This window comes from Pseudophryne corroboree, chromosome 6, assembly GCF_028390025.1.
Source record: "Pseudophryne corroboree isolate aPseCor3 chromosome 6, aPseCor3.hap2, whole genome shotgun sequence".
NCBI classification, from domain to species: Eukaryota; Metazoa; Chordata; class Amphibia; order Anura; family Myobatrachidae; genus Pseudophryne; species Pseudophryne corroboree.
Window position 1 is genome coordinate 99,657,320 of NC_086449.1, and position 14,109 is coordinate 99,671,428.

General features: G+C 45.8%; 4 protein-coding genes across 5 annotated transcripts; 2 read left to right on the forward strand and 2 right to left on the reverse strand.

Annotated features, from left to right (window-relative positions):
• The first annotated feature begins 3,834 nt into the window (after positions 1–3,834).
• On the forward strand, positions 3,835–4,258 carry LOC134934878 (histone H2A type 1-like). The gene has a single exon (XM_063930218.1). The coding sequence runs from the start codon at positions 3,866–3,868 to the stop codon at positions 4,256–4,258; it is 393 nt and encodes a 130-aa protein (XP_063786288.1). The 5' UTR covers positions 3,835–3,865.
• A 776-nt stretch (positions 4,259–5,034) lies between these two features.
• Positions 5,035–5,445, reverse strand: LOC134934376 (histone H3). The gene has a single exon (XM_063929826.1). It carries the CDS (start codon positions 5,443–5,445, stop codon positions 5,035–5,037), a length of 411 nt encoding a protein of 136 aa, XP_063785896.1.
• Positions 5,446–10,091: 4,646 nt separating this feature from the next.
• LOC134936474 (histone H1B-like) lies at positions 10,092–10,768 on the forward strand. 2 transcript variants are annotated; one of them, XM_063931522.1, is made up of 2 exons: positions 10,092–10,696; positions 10,730–10,768. In XM_063931522.1, exons 1-2 carry the CDS (start codon positions 10,103–10,105, stop codon positions 10,766–10,768), a joined length of 633 nt encoding a protein of 210 aa, XP_063787592.1. In that variant the 5' UTR covers positions 10,092–10,102. The 2 variants fall into 2 exon arrangements, with proteins under 2 accessions (XP_063787592.1, XP_063787591.1); XM_063931521.1 differs by having other exon boundaries at positions 10,092–10,768.
• A 972-nt stretch (positions 10,769–11,740) lies between these two features.
• LOC134934377 (histone H4) lies at positions 11,741–12,052 on the reverse strand. Its single transcript, XM_063929827.1, has one exon. It carries the CDS (start codon positions 12,050–12,052, stop codon positions 11,741–11,743), a length of 312 nt encoding a protein of 103 aa, XP_063785897.1.
• Positions 12,053–14,109: the final 2,057 nt, after the last annotated feature.

Here is a 14,109-nt window from a genome sequence, read left to right on the forward strand (position 1 = left end):
CTTATCCCAGTAAATTGCTACATACAAGAACAGCAAAAATGTCCAAACGTACTGATCCAGATACAGAAAAAAGGTCTACAATTGGGCTATGGTATTCCAAATGTCTGTAGAAATTAGTTTTCCTCATGAATACTGAATAAAAACCTCAGTTTTGTCTGCTTTAGTTAAAAGTAGAATAAGGTTAGGTAAGCTAAGAATTTTTAGAGATTTTTAAAATCATAATGGTTATTATTATTACACTTATGGTATATATTATGGTTACAACGAAAGTTATGTTTGAAGGAATATTTTGAAATGTATTTGGAAGCAATTACGCTAGTTTAATGTGTGGCCAATCAAAAGAATTTCTCATGGCCACAAGGGGGCGACTGTTGCCTTATAGGTAATTGTCTGCACTTAGTATAATATTAGGGCAATGGATATTGTCTGAATCAAAATATAATTCATTATAAATAGGCGATGTTACCATAGTGGACAGTATACTGGATATATATAGTAAGGAATAGATATGAAATAAGTTTGAATGTATGAGGTAATGTTTAGCTGATTTAAGAAATTAGGTTTGTGTATGTGTTTATATAGATATACTGTATATTTGTGTTTTACAGCAAGATGGTAAAAAATAGTGTAGGGAACAGGTTTATTCTGCTCTAGTCATAAATAAGGCCAGAGAGGTTACAGTAAGATCAAGAGTCATTGTAGAGAAAAGGTATTAGGCCATAAATGATAATAGGTATGTGACAGAGCTCTGTTGGTCATTGGAATTCACAGGTGTGCTTACAGTAGATCAGAATCTACTGGTTTGTCTATTGTCCAGTGAAGGTTAAAAGCTAGGGAGTATAAATTAACTACTATGAAAAGAGATCACATCCATTGATAAAACATTGTGTAACCGACCCCAGGAAAACTTGTCAATACAACAGAACTTTGGATGAAAAGACATTCCAGATTTTACAATACTATACTTGCTTAAGGCAGTGTGGACACCACACTTTTATGACACCATGCCTCCGTGAACAGGACACGACAGCCCAGTTCAATGTTTGTTTTATTACACCTTGGAATCTGACAAACCTATAATTACCTATTCCATTGGAAACTATGAGAATATGATAGTTTGAATTGGTAAAATATGAGATAAAAGGACCAGACTTGTAGTTAGGAGTTAGAAGGAAGAGGGAGAGGGAGAAGAAGAAGGAGAAGGAAGGAAGTCAGTCAGGAGGAGAAGTCATGGAGAACATGCAGAAGGAATGATTCTTGGGATGGCAATCTTTAACTTGCAAGTATAAATATGATAATAATTGAAACTGTTTGTGAAACTTATGTCATGTTGTTTTATGTTATGTAACGAAGGAAACATAGCATAGCTTAATATAATTATAATTAGTATATATATCACTACTGTGTATATCTTATTCTGTACGATTTGATCTGCCTGTAAATAAAGAATCATATAAAAAGAGCGGTAATATTCAAGCTTGAACTCTCTTTAAGGAATCTTAACTTCATAATTTCATAAGTCATATATATATAAGGACTGCATATATTTATCAGCCAATTAATTTGTAAGCCTGACATAATATATTTGCAGATATATATGATAACGCATATTAATTTAAATATATCCATATATTAATAACCATATATGTTATATTGAATATTAATATTCATAAATAAGATTCCATAAAGCAATAGGTGCAAAAAAGTGCTGGGTTGACCTTTAGTGGATCGTGCTCATCATGAGGTAAACGGATATGTTTGTATTTAAAAAGTCTTACGATGTTTGGAAGTTCGGGGGTGCCTTATCCCAGGTGGACAGTAGCACACATAGGTGCTGAAGTCCTATGGATACTTGCAATTGTCGGATCGGCACTCTCCTAGCGATGGATATGTTGCTCAGGTGCCATCTGGAGGAATTAATGCAGGTAGCAAACTGTGTAACAAACAGCGGCACTCAGAGACTGACACAGCGTGAATAAAGTGCTGGTGCTTTTAATTCATGGCTGGTAACTCCAACGTTTCGGGGCACGCAAGCCCCTTTTTCAAGGTGAGCCAAATACAAAGTGTGAAAACAGTGCAAAACATTTACCTTTATGGTGAGGAGGACCCACGTGTGGGAAGGTGTGCAGCGTCCTGGGGAGCCTGGAGCTTCCGCCCTGGATGTGGTGACGTGTCAATGCCCCGGTCACGTGACACGCTGGAGGTCACGTGAAGAAGATAATTTCTAGCTATAGAGTATCACATATCTATTATCTTATCCCCGTGTGATTCATTGATGTTTTAACGGCTATCATAATAGTTATGAAGCCGAACTCTGATGAGCACAACAGACATAATACATGCCTTACTGTTTTGACTTTATTTTTTCAATGTACCCGATATATTTCCCAAATACAGAACGCGTGTATTGGAACAGCAAATGTCCCGCACACATCCGCCTTCAGATAGGAAGAGGAATATTCAAAATCGACCAATGAGTGTCGACCAGATTTCGGCGGGACAAAACAAAATCACCTCAATGCCTTGCCGCTCCTGACTAGTCACTGTAAAGGCTAAAAGTTGCCTGGCTCCCGGGCTCGGTCTGCGTGCCAGCTCTGCGCTTCGGTCTCTCCTCTCCCTCTCATCCAGTCCCGATCCGGAACACTGCTGCTCAGCCGCCCCTGTATCTCTGTTATTCTGCGGAGCAAGGCAGGCATGTGTGCCTGAGCAAGCATTGTATGATCACCAAGCTCTCGGAAACGGGTGTCTAAGAATGGATTGGGTAGAATATACCTGCACTGATACCGGAGTTTGCATCCTGGTGTTAAGGTGCGATGATACAGTAACAGTAGCACACTACACAGGGCATCTTGAGAGACCAACGACCCTGTAGCATCTGTGATCATCAGGGTGATAGTAACACAATTGCTACAATCTAATGATACTGTGTAACATTTCAATGAGACACAATCATTCTCTAGTTCTGCAGAAACTACACGGTCGGTCACTGCTCTATGGATTGCTTTTTCTAAGCACTAACGGCGACATCTGCTACATAATGCCTATCTATTACCCCGATTTACAGTTTCAGCCCGATTAGAGAGAGAGGTGGGTGGCTCTTAAAAGAGCCTTTGTGTTGATGGATCGGAGAAGGAAGGGAAACTACTTGGCGCTGGTGTACTTGGTGACGGCCTTGGTGCCCTCGGACACGGCGTGCTTGGCCAGCTCTCCCGGCAGCAGCAGGCGTACTGCGGTCTGGATCTCCCGGGAGGTGATGGTGGAGCGCTTGTTGTAGTGAGCCAGGCGGGAAGCTTCCCCCGCAATGCGCTCAAAGATGTCATTGACAAAGGAGTTCATGATGCCCATAGCCTTGGAGGAGATGCCGGTGTCAGGGTGCACCTGCTTCAGCACCTTGTAGACGTAAATGGCGTAACTCTCCTTCCTGCTCTTTCTACGATTCTTCCCATCCTTCTTCTGGGTCTTGGTTACGGCTTTCTTTGAGCCTTTCTTGGGCGCCGGCGCAGACTTTGCTGGATCAGGCATTTTCACCACTCACTTCTTGTACACAAAGCAGTGAGAATCTGTGCCGTACACCGCCCGGCTTTGCTCTATTTATAGGCATCTTATGCAAATGAGGCTTCGCCGCTTCTGGTAACACTATAGGGTAGAAGTGTCACGTGACGCTGAGTGGTAGCTAACCCCCCACACTACATATTGCGGATTGGTCTGTGGATAAACTTGAGCTGCATTGGTTCATTTGTAAGCAAACCAATCACAGAGCACGCGGTCGATCCTCTCTGAGTGTATATATAGGAGGAGGGCGGTATTACAGGCTCACATTTCCTCTCAGTTTGTTAGAAGAAATTCTTAGCTTTGTGAACTGAACATGTCCGGCAGAGGCAAACAAGGCGGCAAGACCCGGGCTAAGGCCAAGACTCGCTCATCCCGGGCCGGTCTCCAGTTCCCAGTCGGTCGCGTTCACCGTCTGCTGAGGAAAGGAAACTATGCTGAGCGAGTGGGAGCCGGTGCCCCGGTCTATCTGGCCGCGGTGCTGGAGTATCTGACGGCTGAGATCCTGGAGCTCGCCGGAAACGCCGCCCGCGACAACAAGAAGACCCGCATCATCCCCCGCCACCTGCAGCTGGCTGTGCGCAACGACGAAGAGCTCAACAAGCTGCTCGGTGGGGTGACCATCGCCCAGGGAGGCGTCCTGCCCAACATCCAGGCCGTGCTGCTGCCCAAGAAGACCGAGAGCCACAAACCGGCCAAGAGCAAGTAATGCGAGGCTGGCAGCTTCCACCACAGAAACGATATGTACCCGGCACACAACACAAAGGCTCTTTTCAGAGCCACCCACGTCTTCCCAGGAGAGCTGTGTGTACTGCCATTGCTTGTGTTGTAGCGATATCTGACGGGCTAGCCGCGCTTTCATCTCCACATCCCGTCCATACAACCGCTAAAGCTATAGACGCTCCCTTACCCTTTAGGAGCCCTGGTCAGTTGTGGTGAAATCTAACGATAGTCTGAATATTCCCTTTGCAATAACTGCATGCTGCAAATGAGGCCCCTTCCGCTTATAGGAGTGGGAAGCTGATCCGTATAAAGTATATAGAGGGAGAAACCATATTCTCTGTGTGACGTAACAAAGCCAGGATGAAAACAGCTGCATGAAATAAAAGTATTTGGTCATTGAAAAAAAAAATGAGACTATCCTCTTAGTATCCCTGCTGAAGAAAACAATTTTACAAGGGAATCTAGGCGGAACACTAGTAACGATGTACTGTCGGTGAACCAGTCCGGCCAAATATTTAGTTATTTTTGATAGTTAAGCAAGCCCCAAAGTGAATAAAGGGATGTTATCATTGTATTATATATATTTAAGATGAACAGATTTGGCCTGTCCTTTAAAGCCGCTATAGGTGGAGAGCGGAGGATTCATCCGCATCCTGTTACTCTGACATTGAGGGGTAACTTATGCTGCAGCTCGTTTAGAAAGACTTGGGTGGCTCTGAAAAGAGCCTTTGTGTTGTTGCGTGTATAGGAAGTGCCGAGTATCTATGCCCTCTCCCCTCGGATCCTGCGGGCCAGCTGGATGTCTTTGGGCATGATGGTCACCCTCTTGGCGTGGATGGCGCACAGGTTGGTGTCCTCGAAGAGCCCCACCAGATAAGCCTCGCTGGCCTCTTGCAGGGCCATGACGGCGGAGCTCTGGAAGCGCAGGTCAGTCTTGAAGTCCTGGGCGATCTCCCGCACAAGACGCTGGAAGGGCAGCTTGCGGATCAGCAGCTCAGTGGACTTCTGGTAGCGGCGGATCTCCCGAAGAGCAACGGTCCCGGGACGGTAACGGTGAGGCTTCTTTACACCGCCGGTAGCTGGGGCGCTCTTCCGGGCGGCTTTGGTCGCCAGCTGCTTGCGGGGAGCTTTGCCGCCAGTGGACTTACGCGCTGTCTGCTTGGTCCTGGCCATGTCTGACGTAAGTATGTGGAAAGAAAGAGAATGAATAGAGAGCTGCCGTTCTACAGCTCTATTTATACGCATTGCTGCCCTGTGATAAGAGGACTTAGAAACGCCCTTCGACCTGACTGGTTTAGACAAAGCCTTGGATTTTTCAAAAAGACCGCCAAGAATTGGTTTTTCTTTTCTTTTTCCTTCTTCTTTCTCTTCTTCCCCCCTTCTCAGTTGTACTTGTAAAGTAGAAGAATATACCCCCCTTACATAGCATATTCTATAGCTTTAGATTTGAGTATAATCAGATATTCGAAATGCGTTGGAAACTGATTATACTAACAGAAAACAGTAAATACTATTACCGTATATACTCGAGTATAAGCCGACTTTTTCAGCACAGTTTTCTATGCTGAAAAAGCCCCCCTCGGCTTATACTCGAGTCAACGGCTGCAGCAGACGCCGTGGGCTGTGTGGGCGTCCGCTGCAGCCGGCTCCAGGGACAGACACTAGAGGTCATTATTAACCTCTAGTGCAGTGGTTCCCAAACTGTGTGCCGTGGCTCCCTGGGGTGCCGCGGGACACTTGCAGGGGTGCCTCAGGTTGGTTGTCAAGGACCAATTCAAACTATTTATTGTCAATTTAATAGGCAAAACCAGTGCTGGTGGCTGCCAATTATAAAATATGTGGACATACAGAAGCAAATCTTGTCCCCCACCACACAACTGACCCTAAAGATGACATATAAAAATAATTTACTTAATCTAATATTTTTTTCTAAATTTCCCAATAAGAAACTTGTGGCCTAGGGGTGCAGTGAAAAAAAAATCTGACACTCCAGGGTGCCGTGACTCACAAAACTTTGGGAACCACTGCTCTAGTGTCTGTGCGGCGTTGCTATGGGAGAGACGTCATGACGTCTCTCCCATAGAGATGATCGGGTGCCGGGAAGCGGGCGCCGGCGCGGGCGGCCAGACGGAGCGGCGACCAGATGGAGCGGCGGCCAGACGGAGCGGGGATCCAGATGGAGCGGCGGCCAGACGGAGCGGGGATCCAGATGGAGCGGCGGCCAGACGGAGCGGATGAACAGATGGAGCGGCGGCCAGACGGAGCGGAGCAGCGCAGCAGCAGAAGAAGCGGTCGGGAAGCAGGAGCGGGGCAGTGGTAAGTATTGTTTTAGTGTGTGTTTATGTTTGTAAGCTGCAAAGGGGGCACAGTAACAGGGGGCAAACAAAGGGGGCACAACAACTACTGGGGGCAAAGAAAGGGGGCACAACAACTACTGGGGGCAAAGAAAGGGGGCACAACAACTACTGGGGGCAAAGAAAGGGGGCACCACAACTACTGGGGCAAAGAAAGAGGGGTCATAACTACTGTGGGCAATGAAAGAGGGGGGCACAAATACTGGGGGCAAAGAAGGGGCATAACTACTGGGGGCAAAGCAACGGGGGCATGTTTTTATCTGTCACTGGGGGTATATGTGGCACTGGGGGCACAACCCTAGAAACAAACATTACCCCCTGGCAACAAGCATAACACCTACCGCATAAAATCCCTGGCAACGAGCATGACACCCTGAGCATGAAAACCCCTGGCACCGTGCATTTCCCACCCTAGGCTTATACTAGAGTCAGTAATTTTTCCCAGTTTTTTGTGGTAAAATTAGGTGCCTCGGCTTATATTCGGGTCGACTTATACTCGAGTATATACGGTATATGTACTTACAAGCTATACCTACTAATTCCAGTGAGACCTTAATATATGAGTGCAGGAAAACGGGGGGGAGAGAAACAACCTGCATACTGCATGATCTAAAATAACAATCGTTTCATTATTAAACCATAAATACATGTTATGCAGTTACAAGCATATAGTGAGTACGGTAGCTGTAGAATTGAGTATGAATAGAACTTCTGCATGTGTGAAACGATTTGATACTAATGGGAAACAGTATTATAGTATGATACAATTGTAACTCTTCTTTTGAAACATTTGTTGATACAAACTATGCACATGTATCCATTTAGACCACAAGCTAAACCTTATATGTCTGGGACATTGCATGAAGAAAATACAAGGCTACTGTAGATCTGGATTATAGAAAGGGGCTTTTCTACTACTCAGTGGAAACTAAATTAAAAAAAAAAACCTAAAGGCCCTGCGTATACAAGCAATCGTTTGTTGTTCCATTATAATCGCTGAATTTTTATTTATGCACATGTAATTTATTTATATCCATTTTGCTGGTTCTTGAAAAAAAAAAAAAAAAACCTGCAATCTTAAAAAATTGAAAAAAGTTCAACTTATGATAAAATAATAGAGTTTATGCTCTTAAATGGGACCATAGGGATTTAAGGCCAATATATATTTACCATGGGTCAGAATTAATTAATTAATTAATTTATTGATGTATTTATTTATTTATTTTTCTACCATCCTTGGAGACGCAGAAAGCCACTGGTGTGGCCCAGATCCAGCTCCGTGGTCCCCCTACCTGCTCTGGAGTTTCTCTGTAGACTCCCAGCGCTCTAGAGCCCTACTCCAGCCTGCCATCATGGATTGGGGATGAGGTTCAGACTTTGATGGTACTTGCTGCTGGCCCACGCCCTCCAGTTAGCAGTCATCATCTCTGTTTGTCCACATCTCACGTCCATCTCCATTTGCCTTCCATTCCTCTATGGCGATCCTCTCCTCTCAACACGGCTCTTGACCTGCCCTAGCCCATATCTGTGCTTTCCATCACTGGTGAAAGCAGTTGAACTCTGTTCTGTTACTCTGCGTTGCCCTTCTCCTCACAGCATTGCATCCACAGTGGATCTCTGTTGACACAATGTTTCCCCCGGAGGTTCTGATGCTCCGCTCCGCAGCCGCCTCTGCTCTAGACATTCAGCCTTGTGGTCTCGGCGCATCTTTCTCCTGCTGCCCGTCAGTGACGTCCAGTGCTGAACCTGCAGCACCTGCTTTTATCACGGTAATACATTTAAAAAGTAAGATTAGTTGAACCCTTCCTCCTCGGGTGACTGTTGTCTCTCTTCTTATTCTGCAAGCTGCATCATTTAATTTCATTCCCCAGAACTATTGTGTGCATATATGTATATCATCCATTTATATTCCAAAATCATCGGACTATTATGTCATTTCTTTAAAATAGCATCCACTTTTTTATTCTGCAATTAGCAATGGCCATGTAAGCACTTTGACCATCTCTTACTCCCGTTAATTACCTACTCTCCCATATTATGATAAGAATTTCAACCCTTCTGATGTTATCCCTTGTGTACTGTAATCTGCAATGCTAAGGTTTTTATGTCTACAGTGCTGCAGAATACTTGTCTTCTTCTTCTTCTTCTTCTTCTTCTTCTTCTTCTTCTTCTTCTCCCCCCCCCCCCCCCTTCTTCTTCTTCTTCTTCCCCCCCCCCTTCTTCTTCTTCTTCTTCCCCCCCTTCTTCTTCTTCTTCTTCTTCTTCTTCTTCTTGTTCTTCCCCCCCTTCTTCTTCTTCTTCTTCTCCCCCTTCTTCTTCTTCTTCTTCTTGTTCTTCCCCCCCTTCTTCTTCTTCTTCTCCCCCCCCCTTCTTCTTCTTCTTCTTCTTCCCCCTCTTCTTCTTCTTCTTCTTCTCCCCCCCCTATATTTCCTTGTTTCATCCCTTCCTCTCACCTAGCACAATTACAAGAGGTCTCTCTAGTTATCCCCCTATACCTTCCTCTCTATTATTCCTGTATCCCCCTAATTAATGTTCCCTAATATTCCTAGTTTCCCTCTATTTTTATGAATATTCATACTGATTCTACGTGAGAGGAATAGAAGTATTCCTCTTATAGAGCTCCAATGTCCTCTATTAAACAAGACAAAGTCTCATACTTTGGCATTTTTAAAAGAGGAATGGTAATGGGAACAGATCACCATTGCCCTCACTCTGACACACATATCTTGCATAAATATACATTCATGTCTGTATGGGTCATTTTATAAACATTTGGGGAAAAACCCACCAACATTCTACACGACGGGGAGAATCTCACACAAGCAGGGTTAACCTGTGGCTGACTATGCTGGGTAACTCTCTTTTGTCACAGTAACTAGAGTTCCTAAACAAGACTGCCAATACGCTGTGGGGCAACCTGCCTGTGCTAGCCACCCGGGTGTACCGGAGCCCACACATCACCTTTATATCTTTGAAAATGCTGCCTCCCCTGCACAGACTGAGCCCCAGATCACCTTCGTTACATGTAGTGCCAGGGAAAGAGAAAAATGCCCCGATCAGACGTTTTAGCCTCGCAGAAAAGTACAGATGTGTTATATGCTGGGCAGATCCAGCCTGGTGTAAGTGAGCTGACAGCGGCTATTCCTGGGTCTCTTTGCAGCGCCTTGGCTAGCAATGGCCATATAGGCTTAGGGGAGACCTTGGAGTACTGGTGTGGTGCAGAGAGGCGGCACGCTGCTTTTCTCATGCCTATAAAAGACTCTTTTTCTGCGCTAGGGAAACACAAGGTGAGGGCAGATTTCCCCTTACACACAGACAGGGAAGGGTTTACAAGGGCTGCTTATTCCGCCAATGGGAGCACAGAACGCACCAGGCTCAGCAGCCAATTACAGCACAGCAGGCACCGTATATAAAAGACGTCAGACAGCGGCTTGTGTAGGATTACTATTTGTTGGATAAAGTGACGTTGAGCTAACATGGCAGAAACTGCACCAGCCGTCGCCGCTGTCCCGCCGTCAGAGGGCGCAGCCAAAAAGAAGAGGCAGCCGAAGAAAGCTGCAGGGGGAGCCAAGAAAAGCGGCAAGTCTTCCGGGCCCAGCGTCTCCGAGCTGATCCTAAAGGCCGTGGCCGCTTCCAAGGAGCGCAGTGGGGTTTCTCTTGCCGCCCTGAAGAAGGCTCTGGCTGCCGGAGGCTACGATGTGGAGAGGAACAACAGTCGCATCAAAGTGGGGGTGAAAGGATTGGTGACCAAAGGAACGCTCACCCAGGTGAAAGGCACCGGCGCTTCCGGCTCCTTCAAGCTCAATAAGAAGCAGCTGGAGAGCAAGAAGGCCGCCCAGAAGTCTCTGAAACCCAAGAAACCAGCGGCAAAGAAAGTGGCCAAGTCCCCGAAGAAGCCCAAGAAAGCTCCGAGTGCAGCCAAAAGCCCCAAGAAGGTGAAGAAACCCGCAAAGGCGGCTGCTGCCAAAAGCCCGAAGAAGCCTAAAGCTGTGAAGCCCAAGAAGGCGGCTAAGAGTCCGGCCAAGAAAGCGGCGAAGCCCAAAGCCGCCAAGAGTCCGGCCAAGAAAGCAGCGAAGCCAAAAGCGGCAAAAAGCCCGGCCAAGAAGGCAGCTAAGCCCAAGAAAGCTGCGGCCAAGAAGTGATGGAAAAGAAGCCGCAGCCTCGCTTCCTTGTTATCCCCCCAAAGGCTCTTTTCAGAGCCACCCACCCTGTCCAGGCAGAGCTGTAGGCGCACGGTGTGAACTGTTGGCTTCCAAATCAATCAGTAGCTGAATGGTTCCGTCCTGTGTACTCGGACCTAGGCGAGCACCGGGAAAGCCCGGCGCCTTCTGCACACACTTCCCGGTGGTTGTACAGACGGCAGCGTAGCTGAAAATCTATTGTAGTCGTAAAGAAACTGCTTTTAAGAACATACTGTACGTAATCCGGTGATTTATTCGGCGGGGCCAGCAAACCGAGCAGGAGAACGATTGTGTTACCCAAGATACGTCAGTCCCTGAGAGAGAGAGAGAGAGAGAGAGAGAGAGAGAGAGTGTGTGTGTGTGTGTTTTCAATGCAGTGGTACCGCTGCTATGAGATAGAAGTAGGTTACAATGTGTTATTTAATTGTAAGTATAAAATAACAGGAATATTTGGCACGGATAAATGATTGCACGGACATATTTAGCCGGGAAGTGAGTGGAGTCGCCGTTTCCCCTGCAGTTATATAATAATACCCATTAATGTAATCCTATATTACCGCGTGTAATGCTTGAGAGGTGTCGTTCAGTAAATACGTTTCCCTATGCTTTCACAATGTAACTCCTAGAACTAGCCATGACATTGCAGTACCCTCAGTACAACTCAGCAATGGATTCTCATAAGCGACTGCAAATGATTGTGCCGCCATTGGATTTTCTGCTTGCATCAACACAAATAAAGTCAGCAACCAATAGCAGAGGGAACGAATAAGAAGGAAAAAAAATGGTTTACATTAATGTACGCTATCAAAGGGTTCTCAGGACAACGATATGGGGCATAATATACAATGTTAGCGCAGCTCCCTTATAGAAGTGATGGGCGGCCCTGAAAAGGGCCTTTGTGTGTGAGTGAAGGAATTAGATGCGCCTCAATTTTTAGCCTCCGAATCCGTACAGGGTGCGTCCCTGGCGCTTGAGAGCATAGACCACATCCATGGCGGTGACAGTCTTCCTCTTGGCGTGCTCGGTGTAAGTGACGGCGTCCCGGATCACGTTCTCCAGAAACACTTTCAGCACCCCGCGGGTCTCCTCATAGATGAGACCAGAGATGCGCTTCACGCCTCCTCTCCGTGCTAGACGGCGGATGGCAGGCTTTGTGATGCCCTGGATGTTGTCCCGCAGCACCTTCCTGTGACGCTTAGCGCCTCCTTTCCCGAGTCCCTTTCCGCCTTTGCCTCTGCCTGACATCTTCTCAAACGGATTGCGATCAGTGAGAATACGTCACACCTCACTTAGCTGCCCTTTATTAAGGGGTAGGGCGGACCTGATGGGTGACTGTGAGAACCTTGGCAGGAGGAGTCATGTATTGCCTTTCTTTCTTTAACAGGCACGCCCCAAACGTTGCCAGCAGCACAGTTTAGGATTTCTAATGTATTTCTGGTTATTCATTGCACTGAGCTGTTTGATACACGTTCACCTCAGCAATTAGGCTACCGTACGGCCAATCACAATGTTTAAATCACTGCAGAGTTCCGTATATAGTTTTTTTTTTTATATTGCTATTTTTCATATTAATGTTATAGAAGCATATTCATACACATAATGTACATAATATGCTACGAGACGTTCAAGGAAATCCTGATATGCGTACTATAAATCAATCAATCAATCAATCAATCAATCTTTTCAGCTACAGGGTGATGTGTGTTTGAGTAGTCACAACATAATAACCATAACGTCATTTTTTTAACGACTGATATATAAACTGTTACTATCACTGTGCTGCAACAATATTATTGAACTATCACATACTATATATACATCTGCACTCAGAAGAGATTCAAGCTGCAATGTTACCATGAATTGCACGGATAACAGAGATTGATTGACATACGCTTTTGTTTTCTATCAGTAATGACGATCCCTGGCCTATATAGATAAACAGCAAATGTGTATATATATATATATATACTTGCAATTGTCGGATCGGCACTCTCCTAGCGATGGATATGTTGCTCAGGTGCCATCTGGAGGAATTAATGCAGGTAGCAAACTGTGTAACAAACAGCGGCACTCAGAGACTGACACAGCGTGAATAAAGTGCTGGTGCTTTTAATTCATGGCTGGTAACTCCAACGTTTCGGGGCACGCAAGCCCCTTTTTCAAGGTGAGCCAAATACAAAGTGTGAAAACAGTGCAAAACATTTACCTTTATGGTGAGGAGGACCCACGTGTGGGAAGGTGTGCAGCGTCCTGGGGAGCCTGGAGCTTCCGCCCTGGATGTGGTGACGTGTCAATGCCCCGGTCACGTGACCTCCAGCGTGTCCCGGGCCGTCACGTTGCCTTGGCAACCAGACGCTCCTTGGTTGCCATGGATGCCTACGGCAAGTGCGGGTGCTGGGGTTGCGGAGGAAGCGTGACTTCAGGCTGAGGGTGATTGAGAGTGAAATGACAATTACATAAGATAGGAAGAAACTGTTACAGTGTGCTGTCGTAACATACAGCATACCAAAAACAGACATGATAAACTGGATTAAAAGATCACCTGGTAGTCTAGCACTAGCAATCTCATAATGGATCAAAGAGTCATTAATGATAAACACCTAAATTATACAATACTATACCAGTGAGAGAAATACATATTAAGCGGCACGCATAAGTCATAAAGTGTGAGGGCTGATGGGTCTGGTACATGATCAGAAATGTCAACAATACAACCGTCCCCATAGTCAAATGGTGGAGACAAGTGCTAATAGATATTACTCAGAAGACACTCCATTGGATTCTGTCGTTAAGACCTTTCGGCCTCACAGTGTCCAATCTATACATCCACGTTGCTTCCCGTCTAAGTAGGGTGGCTGCTCTGTCTCCGCCTCTTGGATTAATGGGGATATGGTCAATAATTTGGAACTGTAAATCTTTCAACGTATGTTGCTTCTCGACATAGTGTCTGGCCACGGGTTGTTCCGATTTCTTGGATAAAAGTGCTGCTTTTAATGCGGACCTGTGCAGGGCAAATCGCTCCCTGGCATTGCGTATGGTCTTGCCTACGTACTGCTGTTTACATGGACACGTAATTAGGTAGACTACATGAGTTGTAGTACAGGTGAGTACGTGCTTGATACTGTAGGAAGTCCCTGTGGAGGTGGATTTGAACCTTGTGCCAGTGATCATAGTTTTACAGGTTTCACAGCCTAAGCATTTATAGCAGCCTGATGTTTTAGTTAGAAAATTAGTGGTAGGCGTGGAATCAAATCCTGTGATGTCTGGATGTACCACAAAATCTTTAATGCTTCTGCCTCTTC

Excerpts from the sequence above, each read along its gene's own strand:
- LOC134934878 (XM_063930218.1), top strand. The coding sequence starts at position 3,866 with ATGTCCGGCAGAGGCAAACAAGGCGGCAAGACCCGGGCTAAGGCCAAG.
- LOC134934376 (XM_063929826.1), bottom strand. The coding sequence starts at position 5,445 with ATGGCCAGGACCAAGCAGACAGCGCGTAAGTCCACTGGCGGCAAAGCT.
- LOC134936474 (XM_063931521.1), top strand. The coding sequence starts at position 10,103 with ATGGCAGAAACTGCACCAGCCGTCGCCGCTGTCCCGCCGTCAGAGGGC.
- LOC134934377 (XM_063929827.1), bottom strand. The coding sequence starts at position 12,052 with ATGTCAGGCAGAGGCAAAGGCGGAAAGGGACTCGGGAAAGGAGGCGCT.